The sequence below is a fragment of the Macaca mulatta genome, chromosome 10, assembly GCF_049350105.2.
Source record: "Macaca mulatta isolate MMU2019108-1 chromosome 10, T2T-MMU8v2.0, whole genome shotgun sequence".
Taxonomy (NCBI): domain Eukaryota; kingdom Metazoa; phylum Chordata; class Mammalia; order Primates; family Cercopithecidae; genus Macaca; species Macaca mulatta.
The window spans coordinates 22176731-22194051 of NC_133415.1; the positions used below are offsets into that span (position 1 = coordinate 22176731).

Below are 17321 nucleotides of genomic sequence, written 5' to 3' on the forward strand. Positions count from 1 at the left end.
CAGAGGAACTTTTCTTTTTCTTTTTTTGACGTGGAGTCTTGCTCTGTCACCCAGGCCGGAGTGCAGTGGTGCGATTTCAGGTTCCAGCGATTCTCCTGCCTCAGCCTCCTGAGCAGTTGGGACTATAGGTGTGAGCAACCATGTCCAGCTAATTTTTGTATTTTTAGTAGAGATGGGTTTCGCCATGTTGGCCAAGCTGGTCTCGAACTCCTGACCTCAAGTGATCTGCCCGCCTCGGTCTCCTAAAGTGCTGGGATTACAGGCATGAGCCACTGTACCCACCACTTCTTTTTCTTTATAGCGGATCTTTCCACACATTACTGCTTATAGATCAGTTGAGAACTGGTATCTGATTCTAGAATGAAGTTCTAGAGACTCAAAGCCTATATAAGAACGTTTGCATGTGACATTTGTCTGCCTTTAGTTCCTTTTCATTCTGAAGTCTTTAATTGCTAATGGGCCTCAGGAGATTGACTTTTTTTTTTTTTTTTTTCGAGACAGAGTCTCGCTCTGTCACCCAGGCTGGAGTGCAGTGGTGCAATCTCAGCTCACTGCAAGCTCCGCCTCCCGGGTTCACACTATTCTCGTGCCTCAGCCTCCCGAGTAGCTGAGACTATGGGCGCCCGCCACCATGCCCAGCTAATTTTTTGTATTTTTAGTAGAGGTGGGGTTTCACCATGTTAGCCAGGATGGTCTCGATCTCCTGACCTCGTGATCCGCCCGCCTTGGCCTCCCAAAGTGCTGGGATTGCAGGAGTGAGCCACTGCGCCTGGCTCAACTTTTTTTTTTTTGAGGCAAGGTCTCTCTCTGTTGCCCAGGCTGGAGTGCAGTGTCACATTCACAGCTCACTGCAGCCTCAACCTCCCAGGCTCAAGCAATCCTCCCACCTCAGGCTCCTGTAGCTGGTACTACAGATGTGTGCCACCACACCTGGCTAATTGTATTTTTTATAGAGGTGGGGTTTCACTGTGTTGCCCAGGCTGGTCTCGAACTCCTGTGCTCAAGCAATCTGCCTGCCTCGGCCTCACAAAATGCTGGGATTACAAGTGTGGGCCACCGTGCCAGGCCAGGAGATTGATTTTGACTAATCAGTTTTCATGGAAATCCCAGGAGGCCTGTAACTGGGCAAGCGCATCCAGACAGGCTTTCACTAGGCACATGACCAAACTTGACATTCCCTGTTGAACAAACTGGATGGGCTGACCCTAAAATAACCTGTAATTCAACATCTGAGGGACTCTGCAGAGATGTGTGGCAACCCATTTCACGTACCCTTTAACCTAGAGCATGTATGTTTCTGCCAGGGCTTCATTCAGAGAGAAGCAGTTAGTTGCCTTGCTGGACAGAGTGGGACATGTGTGACCTTATTAGGGGGCAGCAGTGGAGAGTGTTGGCACTGCCATTTTCTAGCTGTGTAACTCCAAACAAATGCCTTGACCTCCCTGGTACTTCAATTTCCTCACCTGTAAACTTGTGATAATATTAAAACCTTCATGGATTATCGTGAAGACTAACTTTTTTTTTTTTTTTTTTGGGAGACCGAGTCTCACACTGTCACCCGGGCTGGAGTGCAGTGGCGCGATCTTTTTTTTTTTTTTTGAGACGGAGTTTCGCTCTGTCACCCAGGCTGGAGTGCAGTGGCCGGATCTCAGCTCACTGCAAGCTCCGCCTCCTGGGTTTATGCCATTCTCCTGCCTCAGCCTCCCGAGTAGTACCAGCTACTGGGACTACAGGCACCCGCCACCTCGCCCAGCTAGTTTTTTTGTATTTTTTAGTAGAGACGGGGTTTCACCGTGTTAGCCAGGATTGTCTCGATCTCCTGACCTCGTGATCCGCCTGCCTCGGCCTCCCAAAGTGCTGGGATTACAGGCTTGAGCCACCGCGCCCAGCGAGTGGCGCGATCTTGATTCACTGCAACCTCCGCCTCCCAGGATCAAGCGATTCTCCTGCCTCAGCCTCCAGAGTAGCTGAGACTACAAGCGTGTGCCACCACGCCTGGCTAATTTTTTGTATTTTAGTGTAGACAGGGTTTTCAACATGTTGCCTAGGCAGGTCTCAAACTCCTGACCTCATGATCCGCCAGCCTCGGCCTCCCAAAGTGCTGGGATTAACAGACATGAATCACCGCGCCCTGCCATGAGGACTAACTTTAAAGTTCTTTACATAGTGTCTGTCACATGATGCACATCCATTTGCCATTACTACTACCACTGCCACTTTTGTTCCAAATTTCATGCTGAGCCTAAAGAACACAGATTATTTTCTCATAGTTATTGAACTGACTTGAAAGAGCCTGTCTGAGTTCGGTAACCACGTTTTCTCAGAGAGAAAGTCTGAAATCTGGTTTTTCTACTGCTGACTCACCTTTTAGTCTTCCAGCTGGCCTTACCTGTTTCCCTGTCTGTAAAGTTAACTTAAGTATTTACCTATAAGGACCTTTTTTCCTTTTTTTTTTTTTTTTTTTTTTTTTTGAGACAGGCTCTCACTCTGTCGCCCAGGCTGAGTGCAGTGGCACAGTCTTGGCTCATTGCAACCCCCACCTCCCGGGTTCAAGCGATTCTTCCACCTCAGCCTCCCGAGTAGCTGGGATTACAGGCACCTGCCACCACACCCAGCTAATTTTTGTATTTTCAATAAAGACAGGGTTTTACCATGTTGGCCGGGCTGGTCTCAAACTCCTGACCTCAAATGATCCTATCTCAGCCTCCCAAAGTGCTGGATTATGGGCATGAGCCAACATGCCCGGCCCCTTTTCCTGTTTAAAAGGAAATTGTCAGACAAATGAGGAGTGGTGAGTAGCATCATCATCTCTAACGAACTCTAAGCTTTGTAGGAGCAGGTGCACAGTCCAGGGCATGGCACAGAGTAGGGGAATACTTGTCAAATGAATTAACCTCAGCCCTTGAAACAGAACCAAAGCAACAAAACACATAGAATGAACGAAGTTTGGCCTTTCTGCTTCAAATGAAGAAGAAACAGTGGCATCACCCCAGCCCCTTTTTTTCACTCTTCCCTAACTTCCTCTTGACCGTGCATGAGCTAACAGGTTCTATGGAGCAGGTTTCTGACAGCTATTTATTCATTAGGGAAGTGTTAACAGTGGCAGTTCCAGTACCAAAGTTGGGAGCCACCAACATAGACCTTCAGAGATCAGTTTTTCCTGCCTGAATATCCTTGAGTTCAGAGATAGACATGCAGCTGGATCTGACCTTGTGAAACATCTCTTTCCCCTTTGCCTTTCCTAAAGCTTTTTCTCTGGCTCATCTCACCACACTGATGGTCTCCTTCATTAATTCACTGAGTGCCAAGAGTGTGCAGTGCCTTGTGCTGCCACCATCAACTTCACACTTCTCATCTGATTGAAGAGCATGGGCTGCTCTGACATGAATCACTGCCCTAAGACTAGAAAAGGCCTTCGCCTGACACTGGCTGGCCATTTGGAGAAATTAAAACGCTCTGTTGTTTGGCTTCTTACTGTTTTTCTTCCTACTGAAGACCTAATGGGGTTTGCTGGCCTTGGCCGCATTCTGAATTTGTTCTCTTTTTTTCCCCTTGGAAACATCTTCTGTCATGCTCTTAGAATGATCATACTCTACTTCCTCATGTTTGACACCTGGGAAGAACACTCATTGGTAGGGAAATGGGCCCCTTATCCAGCAGAGAATCATAGAATGTGAGATGTGGGAGGGACTTATCATTCAGTAGACTGGTTTTCAGGCTTTGCTCCATAGAACCACGGGATGTCTGAAGGACCCTGGTGAGGATGGGGAGAGGTAGGCATAGTGAAATGAGCCGGGCTCTAGGCCTCCCACCCTTCCTTCCACCAGAACAGTTCCACTTTTATCTGTTTGAAATGGTTTAAGAGTAGAGAGGGACTTGAGCCATTGATTAATCATATTCTTTTGTTTGACATTTGGAGAAAGGCAGGCCCGGAGATGGGGGGAGTTGCCCAGGGTCAACAGCTGTTGGTAGTAGGGCCCGATTTCCCGGCAGCCATCTTGACATTGGATCAGCCTTGCCATGTTAACTGCAAAGCCTTATGTTCCCGGTCTGGTCTGCCCAGTCATCACTGTCTGGCACTTGTCACAGAGCTCTCTCATCTTGATCTGTTTTGGGCCCTTGGTTTTGTAGCTTCTCTGTGAAACTGTCTTTTCATTCATTTTGCCAGCAAACATTTGGTGAGCTCCTAGAATGTGGCAGGCATCGTGGCAGTCACCAGGTTGATAGCATTCAACAGGACAGATCCCAAATTAGGGAAGGAAGTCTGTGGGGAAATCTGAGATACCTTTTTTTTTTTTTTCGTGATGGAGTCTCACTGTGTCACCCAGGCTGGAGTGCAATGACACAGTCTCAGCTCCCTACAACCTCTGCCTCCCAGGTTCAAGCGATTTTCCTGCCTCAGCCTCTCGAGTAGCTGGGACTACAGGCATGTCCCACCACACCCAGCTAATTTTTTTTGTATTTTTAGTAGAGACGGGGTTCCACCTGCCTCGGCCTCCCAAAGTGCTGGGATTACAGGCGTGAGCCACCATGCCCGGCCAGAACTGCCTCGTTCTTTTGCATGGATGCCTAGTATTCCACCATGCTGTGGAATGTCCGTATGCTGGGCTGTCATTTTATTTATTTATAGAGTTGGGGTCTTACTGTGTTGCCCAGGCTGGCCTCAAACTCCTGGGCTCAAACTGTCCTCACCATTAAGCCTCCTGAGTAGCTGGAGCCACAGATGTGCCCAGCTCTGCTGTGCTATCATTTTTTAAACCAGTCCTGTGGTTGGACATTTATAGTATTTTGCTATTAGAAAGGATGCTGCATGAATAATTTTGTATCTACATAGTTTTCCACATGTAGAGTCCTAGAAGCAGAATTACTGGGTCAACGGGTAAGGACCTTTGCAATTTTAATGACTGTTACCAATTTGCTTCAGAGGTTGTAGCGTTTCAGACTGTCACTAGCCTCAAATGAGGGCGCCTAATCACCCATGTCAGCACCAACATGGGGTGTTACTAGACTCGAGTCTTTATCAGTTCAGCAGCTGACAGGTGATATTTCACAGTAGTTTCAGTTTCTGTGTCTCTTATAAATAAGCTTGAACCATTATATTAATTCACTTTCTGTGAACTGTCCACATCCTCTGCCATTCTCCTATTTGTAGTCACTTTTTATACAGGAAAATAGGCCTTGTCTGCAGCGTGATGCAAATGTTTGTGAGTATGTTTATCGTACGTCTTTTGGCTTTTTATTATGTTTTCGGCCATGCAGGAAAACTCGATTTTTATGGAATTGAATTCATGGCTCAGATTTCCAGGTTTGATGTCACACTCCAAAGGCTTTATTTCCTCTGGATGCAATGTTTCATTCTTCCTTTCTTCTCCAGATTTGAGTTTTATTTTGTTATTTTTTAAAAACAAAATTTTTTTTTTTGAGACAGAGTCTTGCTCTGTTGCCCAGGCTGGAGTGCAGTGGTGCCAATCTTGGCTCACTGCAACGTCTGCCTCCCGGGTTCAAGCGATTCTCCCGCCTCAGCCTCCCAAGTAGCTGTGATTACAGGCATGCACCGCCACCGCCATGTCAGGCTAATTTTTGTATTTTTAGTAGAGATGGGGTTTTGCCATGTTGGCCAGGCTGGTCTTGAACTCCTGACCTCAGGTGATCCACCCACCTCGGCCTTCCAAAGTGCTGGGATTATACATGTGAGCCACCTTGCCTGGGCTTTTTTGTTTGTTTGTTTGAGACCGAGTCTTGCTCTGTCACCGGGGCTGGAGTGCAGTGGTGCCATCTCAGCTTGCTGCAACCTCCACCTCCTAGGTTCAAGCGATTCTTGTGCCTCAGCCTCCCGTGTAGCTGGGATTACAGGCGCCCACCACCATTCCCAGCTAATTTTTGTATTTTTAGTAGAGACGGGTTTCACCATGTTAGCCAGGCTGTTCGCGAACTCCTGGCCGCAGGTGTTCCACCCGCCTTAGCCTCCAAAAGTGCTGGGATTACAGGCATGAGTCTCTGTGCCCAAGACATTTTTAAAAATGTCTGTTTAATTTACACCAAGTGAAATGCTTGGCTCTTAAGTGTACAGGGTGTCCAGTATCTGCATCAAGATATAGATCATTTTTATTACTGCAGGGGCCCTTCATGCCCGCTTTCAGTCCTTCCCACCCAGAAGCATCCACTGACCTGACTTCTATCACCATAGCTTAGGTTTGCCTCTTAGAGCTTTGTTTAAATGAAATCTTGTGATATTTATGATGTTTACATTTTTTCTTGTCAACATGATTTCAATCTCAGATTAGCCCTTGTCAGAAGAAATATGTGAAATACATAGGCAGGTACAGCAGTCCCTGCCCCCCTCTTTTTTCTTTTTTTGAGACACGGTCTCACTCTGTCACCCAGGCTGTAGTGCAGTAGTGCAATCTTGGCTCACTGCAACCTCCTACCTCCCGGACTCAAGCAGTCCTCCCACCTCCGCCTCCTGAGTAGATGGGACTATAGATGTGCACCACCATGCTAATTTGGTAGAGACAGGGTTTCACCATATTGCCCAGGCCAGTCTCAAAACTCGTGGCCTCAAGCAATCCGCCCGCCTTGGCCTCCCAAGGTGCTGGGATTCACAGGTGTGACCCACAACACCCGGCTTGATCTCCCCATTTTAAAGAGGGAAGTTGAATTATAGGGATGAAGTAGACTCAGTTCAGCATACTTTCCTTTTAAAGGTTGTCACCAATTTTGAGACATTGGAGAAAAATTGAAATATTATATTCAGTACCCATTTTCTTATGCTTTTATTTTTTTCATTCTCAAAGGAGGTGATTTTCTTATGTTTTAAACATAGATTTAAATTCATTTTATTAGCTTAAAACACAGATAGTCTATATTTTCTTGTTCCTAAAATTAGATCTATAAAGACAAAATTTGAAAAATACTGAGAACTTTTTTTCCTTTAAGCCTAACCCTAATTTCAGCAACTAAAAACCAAAGTCTTTAGATGGAAATATTTTTTCTTCTTCCCTTTTTTTTTCCTTAGGACCTAGGACCTCATTTTCCCTCTCTTAGATCATGTTACATCTTTGTCCCTGGACATTGTTTCCAAAAGTCTCACCAAGGGCTTCTTTATACATCTAGAAGACATAAGAGAGAAAACTACTGTATTTTAGGCTTTATTGCTCAGTTTTTTTTTTTTTTTTTCTTTTTCTTTTTTTTTGAGATGGAGTTTCGTTCTTGTTGCCCAGGCTGGAGTACAATGCTGTGATCTCACCTTACTGTAACCTCTGCCTCCCAGGTTCAAGTGATTCCCCTGCCTCAGCCTCCCGAGTAGCTGGGATTACAGGCACCCAGCACCATGCCCGGTTAATTTTTTGTATTTTTAGTACAGATGGGGTTTCACCATGTTGGCTAGGCTGGTCTCGAACTCCTGACCTCAGGTAATCTGCCCACCTGGACCTGTAATCCAAAGTGCTTGGATTACAGACTTGAGCCACCATGCCCAGCCTCAGTTCCCTTTCTTTAATTCTAAAAAATGAAGTTAACCAGAACTGGTTCTGGGATGTGACATCAAAGTCATAATCTTTCAAATGTGGGTGTGAGAAATATTAAGATTAAGAGGGGGAAGCCACACTGGCTCCTCAAGGGTGAAACCAGTTGTTCCAGGTATGCCCCTCTTTTAATTTTGACCATGCCCATCCCTTTGAGGTATTCTTTGGTCTGTAAATGCTAAAATTGAGGGGGATCCCAGCCCAGAATGCTGTGTCCTTAGCAAAAATGACTCATTATACTGGCCAGAGCAGTTTCTGAATCAAAAATTCCCTGTAATTACTACTTTAAAATGTGCCCTGACACTTCCAAAGATGGAATCCAAACCCTAAGCTTTTTCTTGCCTAAATTTGCTGCCTGCTTTCAAATGTGGTTCATGTACCGGATCAGATTCATCAGAGAACAAGGTCTCAGCCCCTTTGGCCTCCATGGGGTAGAGATACAGTACATGATAACAGCTGAGCAGGTACCAGGAAAAGGACCAGGACTCATAGATTCTCATGGCATCTATGAGTCTGAGCCCCTTTAGGACTGAACTGTGGGGTTTTTTCCATTCCTGCGGAGAGAATGAGAAATCTCTCTTGCACTGACATCCAAGAGGCCAAGTACCAGCATTAGGTGCTCACAATGGAGAAAGGACACAAGGAGATAGCTGCCCTCGGTACATCACTAAGCTGTAGGTAGGGAATCATTCATGGTGAAGTGAGGTGTTTTGTTTTGTAATCTGTGTTTTGGGGTGACTTTCCAAAGCATTTCACTTTTCTACGCAATCCCCTCCCTTCTCTACTTTAATTTCCTGCATATCAAACAAGTTCAGAGGGATACATTTCTGCATCTTCAGTCCCATTGGGCCCTCTGCAGAGGGATATGTGAAACAGATGCTGCAGAAAAAAGCGCAGCCAGCACTAGCACACTGAGTGGCAGTTAAGTTTGTGAGTAGTTGCTTAGCACCTGTAAAAGGAAGACTCACAGAAAGCTCAACGCTGTTGGGGTATCTGTTGCTGTGCTTTGACCAGCTACCCTGCAGCTCTGTCACTTCTTTTTAAATCCCCAGAAAGAGAGGCTTTCTCACCCGTTTCTCCTCTTGGTCAGTTGCATACAGCACCGATCTGTCACCAGCAGGTTGTGGCCTGGGAATTTAGGGCCCTCCCATGTTATGTTGGGCCTGCAGGGGAGGGGAAAGGCTCTGACAGCTTTTTCTTCTGGAGAGGCAAGAAATTCCGAGCAGTTCTCACGTTAGTTATCTGAGGTTATTTTGTTTGTTTTATTCACTTTTCTTTCTTTCTTTCTTTCTTTTTTTTTTTTGAGACTGAGTCTCACTCTGTCGCCCGGGCTGAGTGCAGTGGCGCAATCTCAGCTCGCTGCAGTCTCCACCTCCTGAGTTGAAGCAGTTCTCCTGCCTTAGCCTCCCAAGTAGTTGAGAGTACAGGCACATGCCACCACACCCGGATAATTTTTTGTATTTTAGTAGAGACGGGGTTTCACTATGTTGCCCAGGCTGGTCTCAAACTCCTGAGCTCAGGCAATCTGCCCACCTCAGCCTCCCAAAGTGCTAGGGTTATAGGCATGAGCCACCACGCCTGGCCACTTTTTTTCTTTTTAGATTTAATGTTGGTGTGGTTTCTGTGTTACTTTCTGTGTTTCTTTGTGGCCTGTAAGTTTTAGCCCCTTTTGCCTTCAGTTACCCCTCTTACACTCAACCTTGAGAAATGATATTCTCCTATTATTTTGGATACTTTTGGCAGTTACGCTCTCAAGTCTGTGACTTCTGGAACCATGCAGATCTTTATTGTAAGACAAATCCCATTATCTGATTTACCTGCTCATTTTCAGAGTTCCCCAAAGAACCCCTAGGTTGGTGAGGTTTCTTTGAGAAAATGGCTTTATGTGTATGCACAAAAAAAAAAAATCATTTTTAATGTCAGTAAATTCCTGTTGGAAACAAACGCTAACTAGTTATGTAACAGGGCTGCCAGAGAGCAGGCTGAGGCTCCCTGGGATTTTCAGTGGCCCGTTTTCATTTCTTTCAACAACCATCAATTGAATACTTGCTATGTGCCGGGCCTGGGCCAGGCATGAAAGAGGAGGGCGAACAGGATCTGTGAGCCTGGCTCATGCGGGGCGGTCCTTTGTGGATCTGTCTACAGCCCTGACTCATGCTGGGAGGACCAGCAAGTTAGAGTCCGCACTGTGGGACTTGCAACATCAGACGCAGTGGGCTCTTCTGCTCTTTCCCGCAGCTCCCATAGAAAAGTGCCATCCTTCCTTTTCAACTTTGCAAAGCAAAAGGGAAGTAGAATTGTGCCTTTTTTCATACTGTTTTGTCAGTGAAGCCTTTATTTCTTTATTCCTACAGGATCCACAAAGGATTTAAGGTGACCCCAAGACAGTACATATTTGTTTCCCATTGATTACTGAAACAAAATCTATGGGTGTCTCTCGGTTGGGAGGCTTGCTCAGTGCCATCCTGCCATAAATACAAGCTTAATTTGGAAAAATCCAATTGGGCTGGAGAGGAGGTGCTGTGTTGGCTTGGTTTCCAGAGACTGTGAAATGACTCTTGATCCCTCACATCCATTGCACTAGTAACTTTCATCTCACCCCTGTATAGTAATGACTTGAAAGGAGATATTGGTGGGTTATTTATTTGAGTCCCTTCCATGGACTCAACAAAAGGGACAAAGTGAAGTGGGGTTTCTCCATTCAAATGTCTATTTTTTGGAGTTGTATGGTTTTCTATACCACATAAAACTACAGATAGGATTGGAAGGCTGTACTTGAAAGTCTCAATGTGGTTTTTTTTGGAGGGGGCGGTGGGGGCGGGGAGGCAGAGTCTTGCTCTGTCACCAGGCTGTAGTGCTGTGGCACAGTCTCGGCTCACTGCAGCCTCCGCCTCCTGGGTTCAAGTGATTCTTGTGCCTCAGCCTCCTGAGTAGATGGGACTATAGGTGTCCACCACTGCGTCCGGCCTCTTTTTTTTTTTTTTTTGACTGAATCTTTAGCGACTATCTGGGAACTGTCCTCCTTGTCAGAAGGGGGAAGCAGAATTCCTTCATCAATAGAGCATAGGAACTAAGTTCAGGTAGATAACATCCCTGAGTCCGTTTCATCTTCTGTAAAATGGGATTCAAAGCAGTTACATTATTGACAAGTTTAAGTGAGATAATGTGGGTGAAGCCCCTGCCTTTAATAGGGGCTTGGTAAATGATAGATTCTTAATAAATCTTAGAACCATCCTAAAAGCCTTGGCCATGTATCTTAGGGTATCTTGGTTCCTGTGTAACTTCTTTTCTTTGTTCTGTCGCCCAGAAGAACTGCTGAAGTACATAGTAGATGCTCAGTAAATTTTTGTTAAATGAATGGCGGGGCTTCGGTACTTTCTTTGTCCTATTGTCTTTTTTTCCTGAGACGGAGTCTTGCTCTGTCTCCTAGACTGGAGTGCAGTGGTGTGGTCTCAGCTCACTGCAGCCTCAGTCTCTTGGGTTCTGGTGATTCTCCCGCCTCACCCTCCTGAGTAACTGGGATTACAGGCACACACCACAACGCCCAGCTAATTTTTTGTATTTTTAGTAGAGATGGTTTTCACCATGTTGGCCAGGCTGGTCTCGAACTCCTGACCTCAGGTGATCCACCCCCCCCCCCCTCGGCCTCCCAAAGTGCTGGAATTACAGGCATGAGCTATGGTGCCTGGCCCCTTATTGTCTTACAATAGTACTTCACGCTGTGAGCTTTGTTCTAGGAGATGTCCTGAGAGAGCCCTTAGGAAATTGGCCAGGTAGATTTGGGAACTGCTGTAGAGTACAGATTCTAGCCCTTTCCAGAGATGAATCATGCATGTTATTGTTTTAGCAGCTTAGAAAAGTTGTGGAGAGAAGTCTCCCTAGCCTTTTAAGCTTGGTATTTCCTAATCTCATTTGACTGTGTAGGGTAACATAGTGCCTCGATGATGCTGTGATGAGGCTTCTAATGAGTTAATGTCTGCAAAGCATTGAGGACAGTGCTGAGCAAAGTGAGTCCCACAAAGGGGCTGCTGTAAGCCCTTACATCCTTGGGCAGATCTTTTTGTGGGAAAGATTTCTAGAAGAGGCTCATTCAAAAATTTGATAGGACCAGGTAGGGTGGCTCACGCCTGTAATCCCAGCACTTTGGGAGGTCAAGGCAGGAGGATTGGCTGAGCCCAGGAGTTTGAGACCAGCCTGGGCAATGTGGTGAGATCCCATCTCTGAAGGAAAAAAAAAATGTTGATAGATTCCTCAGAATTACTTTTCAAAATCTAATCTGCCATGATCCAGAGTTCATTTGCCCAGGAAGGAGATAAGCAGCTGTTTTCCTATACCACATGTGTTCTGGATCCTTCTCCTCCTCCCTCTGCCCCATAACTGAAAGTCACCCCTCTCTTCTCTGTCTTGCAGAAGCCTGGCTACAGATAAGGGACCGAAATGACTGACTCAAAATATTTCACCACGACCAAAAAAGGTATTGTTTGTTTAATAATGGGCCTCGTCCTATGCTTTCTCTGCCTGTCCCTTCTGTTTTCCTCCTGTGGTGGAAGGGAGTAGGGGTGGGAATGAAGGCCTGGAAACATGTGGCAGGAATGGCCTAGAGCTTGTTGTGGATCTAGAAAATTGAACTGTTGATGATATAAGAAATTGCTCCTTTTAGAGCTCAGAAAGGGAAGAACATTAGCTCCAAGTGTGGGGGGAAAAAGTGCCCTTTTGTTCCCCATGGCTTAAAATAATTATGTTTTTTTCCAGGGGAAAGAAAACACATAATCCTGTCAGCACCCCCACAGCAGTTGTGTGTGTGTGTGTGTGTGTGTGTGTGTGTGTGCGCGCGCGCGCACGCGCGCATGCGTGCGTCCCCATGTATCTGTGTCCTTATCCAAGGGCAAGTGTTTTTCTTTTTTTTGAGATAGAGTTTCACTCTTGTCGCTGAGGCTGGAGTGCAGTGGCGCGATCTCGGCTCACTGCAACCTCCACCCCCTGGGTTCAAGTGATTCTCCTGCCTCAGCCTCCTGAATAGCTGGGATTACATGTGCCCGCCGCTATGCCCAGCTAATTTTTTTTTCTTGTGTTTTTGAGACGGAGTTTCGCTCTTGTTGCCCAGGCTGGAGTGCAATGGTGCGATCTTGGCTCACTGCAACCTCCGCCTCCCGGGTTCAAGTGATTCTCCTGCCTCAGCCTCCGGAATAGCTGGGATTACATGCGCCCGCCGCTATGCCCAGCTAATTTTTTTTTCTTGTGTTTTTGAGACGGAGTTTCGCTCTTGTTGCCCAGGCTGGAGTGCAATGGCGCGATCTCGGCTCACTGCAACCTCCGCCTCCCGGGTTCAAGCGATTCTCCTGCCTCAGCCTCCTGAGTAGCTGGGATTACAGGCGTGCACCACCATGCCCGGCTAATTTCGTATTTTTGGTAGATACGGGGTTTCTCTATGTTGGTCAGGCTGGTCTGAAACTCCTGACCTCAGGTGATCCATCCACCTTGGCCTCCCAAAGTTCTCGGATTACAGGCATGAGCCACTGCGGCCAGTCAGGCACGTATTTTTCATGGTTTTAATCCTGTTTTTCATTTGACATTTTGATATCATAAACATTTCCCAACAATTCTGATGATTCACTATTTAGTCTATTGAGTTGCTGCACTGAAATTTGCTAAGCTAGGCTTATATCGTTGGGTATTTTGGTTGTTTCTGCTTTTAAGGAAATGGAGGATGTTATCGTGGCTGACAAATGTGCTTTAACCCTGTAAGCATCTTTTGGCCAACCCTTCCTTCTTCCCTCCTTCCTTCCAAGTGATATTGACACACGCCTACTGACCAGATGAAGAGTCTGTTGTTGGATCAGCTGAGCCAGGACTTGAAGTCTGCCCCTCATCGGGCATTTCATGTATTGGTCTAGCTTCTTTTTACTGAGAACCTACCATGTGCAGTGGGAGAGAGACAGAGCCTCTGAGCTGGTGTTGCTCGAGGTCGAGCAGGAAAGACAGTCTGTAGAGTAGTAACCACACTGAAGTGTAGTGGGTCCAGGGGAGACTATGGGAGAGCTCTGGGTGGAGCTGGCCAGATACATGGGGGACAGGAAGGGGAAGGAGTGAGTGCTGTGCTTGTGACACATTCAGGGAAAGGAAGGCGGTGGGCATGAGCAACCGACGAGGGTGATGCAAGAAGAGGTTAGAGCCTGGCACAGTGGTGCCCCAGGTGGTGGCTTGGGTGGGAGGATTACTTGCTTGAGCCCAGGAGTTCGAGTCTAGCCTGGGCAACTAACTAAAAAAGAGAGAAAGCAATTGGAGAGGTGTGCAGGGATCAGTCCTGTGGAGCATGGTGAGCCACAGGGTGAGCTTAGTTTTGAGTGTATTGGAGTCTCAGGGGTGGCTTTTGTTGTTTGTTTGTTTGTTTTGAGACAGAGTCTCTCTGTCACCCAGGCTGGAGTGCAGTGGCAAGATCTCTGCTCACTGCAGCCTCCTGGGTTCAAGCCATTCTCCCAAGTAGCTGGGACTACAGGCATCTGCCACCATGCCCAGCTAATTTTTGTATTTTGGGGTTGGGGTTTTTTAGTGGATTTCTTTTGGGAAGGGAGATGTGTGGAGAGACATGCCTGGAGACAAGGAAACAGGCTCAGGAGAGCAAAGTGAGTGTCTTGGGTAGGCCCAAGCATAGGGATTGAGAGCATGGGCTTTGGAGCTGGCAGACCTGGTTTTCAATTTCAGCCCTACCACCTACCGGCATTGGATCTACATTACTGAGCCTCTGACAGCCTCCATTTGCTCACTGCAAAATGGAGGGAAATGCAGAGTTGTGAGGATGAAATAAGAATATGTGTGGGAACAAGTTAATATGGGACTGGGCTCAGAGAAGGGCTCTGAGGGGCCAGGCATGGTGGCTCATGCCTGTAATCCCAGCACTTTGGGAGGCTGAGGTGGGTGGATCACCTGAGGTCAGGAGTTCAAGACCAGCCTGGCCAACATGGCGAAACCTGGTCTCTACTAAAAATACAAAAATTAGGAGGGTATGATGGTCCCCACCTATAGTTCCAGCTATTTGGGAGGCTGAAGCAGGAGAATTGCTTGAGCCCGGGAGGCAGAGGTTGCAGTGAGCTGAGATCACACAGCTGCACTCCAACCTGGGTGACAGAGTGAGACTTCGTCTCAAAAAAATAAAAAATAAAAAAAAATAAAAAAGGCCAGGCGTGGTGGCTCATGCCTGTAATCCCAGCGCTTTGGGAGGCTGAGGCAGGCGGATCACGAGGTCAGTTCAAGACCAGCCTAGCCAACATGGTGAAACCCCGTCTGTACTAAAAATACAAAAATTAGCCGGGCATGATGGCACACGCATGTAGTCCCAGCTACCCTGTAGGCTGAGGCAGGAGAATTGCTGGAACCCAGGAGGCAGAGGTTGCAGTGAGCCGAGATGAGGCCACTGCACTCCAGCCTGGGCAACAGAGCAAGACTCCATCTCAAAAAAATAAAAAATAAAAGAGAAGGGGTCAGGAAATGACATCTGCCCTTCTAACCTATTATTGGGATCCTGACTCTGTCCCTGCCAGGGCCAGACAACCCTACTTCCTCATTAGTTTTTTTCGCATCATCAAGTTCCTCAGAACAATTGATTACATGCTTGAGCTCTCATGGAGCAGCTGAATTCCCATTTTCAGAGCTGAGCAACCACTTGTGTCTCAGGAAGTGAAACCCTGAGCAAGCTGTTTTAATTAGAGGTTCCAGGAAAACAGGAAAGGCCTCCATGTGGGAATCCACAAATCCTGCCCTCTCCCCACAAGCCTTAAGTACTCAGGTTCTATTGCACTGAGCCTTTTAAGGGCCTTTGGTTGAGTGAAGGTAGCTGAGGACAGCTTTACCTTCCACTGTGTTTTTAGCTCTCTGGCTGAGCAGAGCCTGCCATCATGTTTTTGATGCTTTTGTCTTCCCCAGAATCTTTGTAGCTTCCATGGTTCCTGTTGCTTCAATCCAGAGTGGCCTCTAAACTTCTTTTCTTTTTTTGGAGACAAGGTGTCACCTTGTATCCCCCAGGCTGGAGTGTAGTGGTGTCATGGCTCACGGCAGCCTCGACCTCTGGGTTCAAATGATTCTCCAGCCTCAGCCTCCAGAGTAGCTGGCACAGCAGGCATGTGCCACCACACGCAGCTAATTAAAAAAAAAATTTTGTAGAAACGAGGTCTCACTGTGTTACCCAGGCTAATCTTGAGCTCCTGGGCTCCAGTAGTCCTCAGCCTCTTTTCTTTCTTTCATTATTTTTTTTTCTTTGAGATGGAGTCCTGCCCTGTTACCAGGCTGGAGTTCAGTGGTGCCATCTTGCCTCACTGCAACCTCCACCTCCTGGATTCAAGCGATTCCCCTGCCTCAGCCTCCCGAATAGCTGGCACGCACCACGACGCCTGGCTAATTTTTTGTATTTTAATAGAGACGAGGTTTCCCTATGTTAGCCAGGATGGTCTCCATCTCCTGACCTCATGATCCGGCTTCCTCAGCCTACCAAAGTGCTGGGATTACAGGCATGAGCCACGATGCCCAGCTGATCCTCAGCCTCTTAAAGTGCTGGGATTACAGGTGTGAGGTACTGCCCCTGGCCTCCAAGCTTCCATCTTGTTAATTCCTATCCTAACAGTCGTCCCTCACTGTTGCCCTCACTGTTGCCAGGCCTACCTGAGGCCAGGCGCCTGAAGCTCCCCTCAGCCAACAGCATAGGATGTGTTACGTGCCTCCCTCTGGTTCTTCTGGAAGTTAGATACTGGGACCTGCCAGGGTAGGGAGGGATCGCTCATGCTTGCCTCCTTTCCTTAGGGGAGATCTTCGAGCTGAAGGCAGAGCTCAACAGTGACAAGAAGGAGAAGAAGAAGGAGGCAGTGAAGAAAGTGATTGCATCGATGACCGTGGGCAAAGATGTCAGGTGTGTAGGAGTAGGCCTGGTGGCAGCTGGAGGCGGCTGACAGGGGAGGGTTTATAGCTTGGGTCCAGTTCAGTCTCTCGCTTCGGGTGTCTAGGGACCCATGTCTCCCCTCATACAGCTCCCTTCATAAAACTTTCTTCCCAATCGAAGGTTTTGTTTACATGGGAATCAGGAGCCCAGATGCTGGCAGGTCAGGTGGTGATGGAGTGAGTTAACTGGAGTAGGTGGGAAAGGAAGCACGCGGCGCAGTGGGTGTGGCCTGAACCCTCTCAGAAACTCCAGAGGATCATTACTGGCTGGAGAAGAGGACCCAGTGTGGCCAGGTCTTCTGGTTTTTAAAAAGAATGGGAAATCTGGGCCAGGCGCGGTGGCTCACGCCTGTAATCCTAGCACTTTGGGAGGCTCTGTTGGGTGGATCACAAGGTTAGGAGTTTGACACCAGCCTGGCCAATATGGTGAAATCCCGTCTCTACTAAAAATACAAAAATTAGCTGGGCGTGGTGGCGCACGCCTGTAATCTCAGCTACTAGGGAGGCTGAGGCAGGGGAATTGCTTGAACCTGAGAGGCAGAGATTGCAGTCAGCCGAGATTGTGCCACTGCACTCCAGCCCAAGTTACAGAGCAAGACTCCGTCTCAAAAAAAAAAAAAAAAAAAGAAGAAGAAGAAGAATGGGAAATCTGGATTTTTCATTTTAAATCTCCCTGTCTTAAGTGGCCAGATGATATTAAACAAACACTGTGTGGTGCAAATAAAATACACGTGCAGATTGAATTTCTCTAATATGTCACTGGTGTGCAGCCTCTGTTGCACCTGATGGCTAAAGCAGGTCGTGTGTAGAATGGCTGCCGCACCTTGGCTCATGCTTCCCCTGTGGGAGCACCCAGTGACGCAGCTTGTCTGC

At 47.2% G+C, this 17321-nt stretch overlaps 1 protein-coding gene and 1 long non-coding RNA gene across 43 annotated transcripts in view; one reads left to right on the plus strand and one right to left on the minus strand.

Annotated features, from left to right (window-relative positions):
• The window catches only part of AP1B1 (adaptor related protein complex 1 subunit beta 1), a 61983-nt gene that overhangs the window by 9349 nt on the left and 35313 nt on the right, over positions 1–17321 (plus strand). For 29 of the 42 annotated variants that reach the window (XR_013399357.1, XR_013399358.1, XR_013399359.1 and 26 more), the window contains exons 2-3: positions 11934–11997; positions 16314–16419. Coding sequence is in view for 25 of the 42 variants with exons in the window: in XM_077950121.1 (XP_077806247.1) it covers positions 11961–11997; positions 16314–16419 (143 nt within the window). In the remaining 17 variants the exon portion in view is untranslated. The remainder of the gene's footprint in view (positions 1–11933; positions 11998–16313; positions 16420–17321) is intronic. The other 13 variants (XR_013399360.1, XM_077950134.1, XM_077950138.1 and 10 more) reach the window with 1 other exon arrangement.
• On the minus strand, positions 466–17089 carry LOC144331842 (uncharacterized). The gene is made up of 3 exons (XR_013399404.1): positions 16917–17089; positions 13771–14013; positions 466–930 (listed from the first exon to the last, which is right to left on the minus strand). It is a non-coding gene; the product is annotated as an uncharacterized LOC144331842 (long non-coding RNA).